At 30.2% G+C, this 2,388-nt stretch overlaps 1 protein-coding gene across 1 annotated transcript; it reads left to right on the top strand.

Moving 5' to 3' along the window:
• Positions 1-303: 303 nt before the first annotated feature.
• On the top strand, positions 304-1,239 carry LOC130967469 (21 kDa protein-like). Its single transcript, XM_057892334.1, has one exon. It carries the CDS (start codon positions 387-389, stop codon positions 1,005-1,007), a length of 621 nt encoding a protein of 206 aa, XP_057748317.1. The 5' UTR covers positions 304-386; the 3' UTR covers positions 1,008-1,239.
• The last annotated feature ends 1,149 nt before the right edge of the window (positions 1,240-2,388 follow it).

Genomic DNA, 2,388 nt, shown 5'->3' with positions numbered 1-2,388 from the left:
CAATTTTTTTTTGAGTTTCTTATTCTCTGAAAGTGAACTTCTGTAAATATATTAATAAATATTCAATAATTTAGTACAAATAAAATTGAAGACTGAGTTGATTGATACAAGTAGCACGATATGGGCCACAAATTGAATAGAATTCTTTAAACAGTGCCTCTAAAATATCTCCCTAATGGTTTAATTAATGTTGTAATATATAGTTAACTAACAAGTAACACGTACAATGAAATCCTAACAACCCAAGATATTTCATTTTCATATACTTGAGTGCTATGCCTATATATATAGCTTCATTCCTTCCCAAATTTTTCCATCAAACAATTAACTACATACATTCTAATTGTGTGTGTGAGAGAGAGAAGAGAGATACATAAATAATTAAGATGGATTATGCAATGATTCATTCTTCTAACTCCAAGTGTGTTGTGACAATCCTTCTCGTAATTGTTTTAACCGTCACAAATTGTGGTGAAGCAAAAGGGAGAGAATTCCGACAATCAAACACAGTATTCATTAGAAGCTCATGTAGCTCCACAACATACCCAAAACTATGCTACACTTCGCTGGTGAAGCATGCGGCATTCATTCAAACAAACCCTGTTCTTCTAACGGGGACAGCCCTCAATGTCACTCTTTCCTCGGCCAAATCGACCTCGGCCGCCATGTCCACGATGGCCAGGAGCGGCGGCCTGAGCGGGAGAGACGCGGCGGCTATGCAGGACTGCATGGAGGTTTTGGCTGATTCCGTGGAGGAGCTGACAAAATCGATTGGAGAAATGAGTCATTTGAGGACAAGTAATTTTGAAGGAACAATGAGTGATGTTCAAACTTGGGTCAGCGCTGCTTTGACCGATGATACTACCTGCACTGATGGCTTCCAACAGACCCCTAGTTCTGTCGCCGGAGATGTTAAGACCGCTGTCCGTGGCCGCGTCGTCGAGGTGGCGCAACTCACTAGTAATGCCTTGGCTTTGATCAATCAGCTCGCTAATGGCCATCCTTAAGTATACATAGTTTGTGGAAATTAATTATTAAAAGGTGACTATTCACATGGTTAAGATATTGTCACGTATTATGTTAAAAAGTTTAGTTAAATCTCAAACTACCTAATGTTTCTTATATCTTTGTGTAAGTATTAAAATGATGAAGTGAGATGCTGATCTAAGGTTAGCATCATCATGTTGGTTTTGCAGTGTAAGTGTGTCAACTATTAATTAATATAATTTATTGTATATATATATACAGTGTTCATGCAATCATGCTTAATTGTGAGTTAAGGCTTGAGCAAACGAGTGAATCATATAATGTTATACCTTGTATGTATTGTATAATTCATGTGGTCATGTGGAGTGAAGTTTATTTGATTTCCTTATTTGAGATAAGTATGCATAATTTAAGTCAAGGTGCTCATCAAGAGCTAGATAAAAATAAAAAATAAAAAATAATATTTAAGCTTGATGTCTTGTCTTAATAACAGAGAGGGGGGAAAAGTACAGGAAAGTGATATTTGATATGGAATCTTATTGATTCACCAACGTAAGGTGTATATATACAGTGACATGGTGTGATGTTTTCTTACCTTATGATTGTGCTCTCTTCCATATCATTTTATTTTAATATTTCATAATTAATAAAAAAGAGAACTAATTCTATATGCAACCAATTTATTAACATAGCAGCACTTTTTAAAAACAAATTATTTTAGAATTCTAAAATGAAAAAGTTTAGGAGGCCAACACTTTTATTAAAATTTAGTTTAAAAAATGAGTAATTTTATATTATTAGATATAATTTTATATTATTAAAAATATTAATAATGACTAATTAATAACTACAAATCACAAAACTTGCTGATCCCGGTCCCTACAACTATTCTTTGTCCTTCTTTTTCTTCTTCTTTTTCAGCTTTTTTATGATTCTTTTTAATAATTTTAAATATTTTTCTTTTAGGTTTAGATGTGTCTTTTTTATAAGTTTTGAATGTTTTTTTATATATATATTTTAGATGTATTTTTAGGATTTGAATAATTTTTTTAAAATTTTAAATATTTCTTTTTTTTATTTTAGATGTTTTTTTTATATTTTGGATGTTTTTTTTCTAATAATTTTTTATGTCTCGTTTTGTTAGGTTTTGATTTTTTAAAAATAATTTTAAATATATCTTTTCTATTATAAGTTTCAAATATTTCTTTTATTAAATTTTGGACATTCTTTAATTTTTTCAATAATTTTAGATTTTTTTATTTTGTTGGCTTTAGATTAGTTTTAATATTTTAAATATTTTTTATTAAATTTTAGATGTTTTTTATTTTAGATGTTCTTTTTCTAATAATTTTAAATGTTTTTCGTGATTTTTTAGACATTTCTTTTAAGCAGCGATGCAAA

This window comes from Arachis stenosperma, chromosome 3, assembly GCF_014773155.1.
Source record: "Arachis stenosperma cultivar V10309 chromosome 3, arast.V10309.gnm1.PFL2, whole genome shotgun sequence".
In the NCBI taxonomy this organism is placed as follows: domain Eukaryota; kingdom Viridiplantae; phylum Streptophyta; class Magnoliopsida; order Fabales; family Fabaceae; genus Arachis; species Arachis stenosperma.
This window is presented reverse-complemented; position numbering and strand designations above follow the sequence as displayed.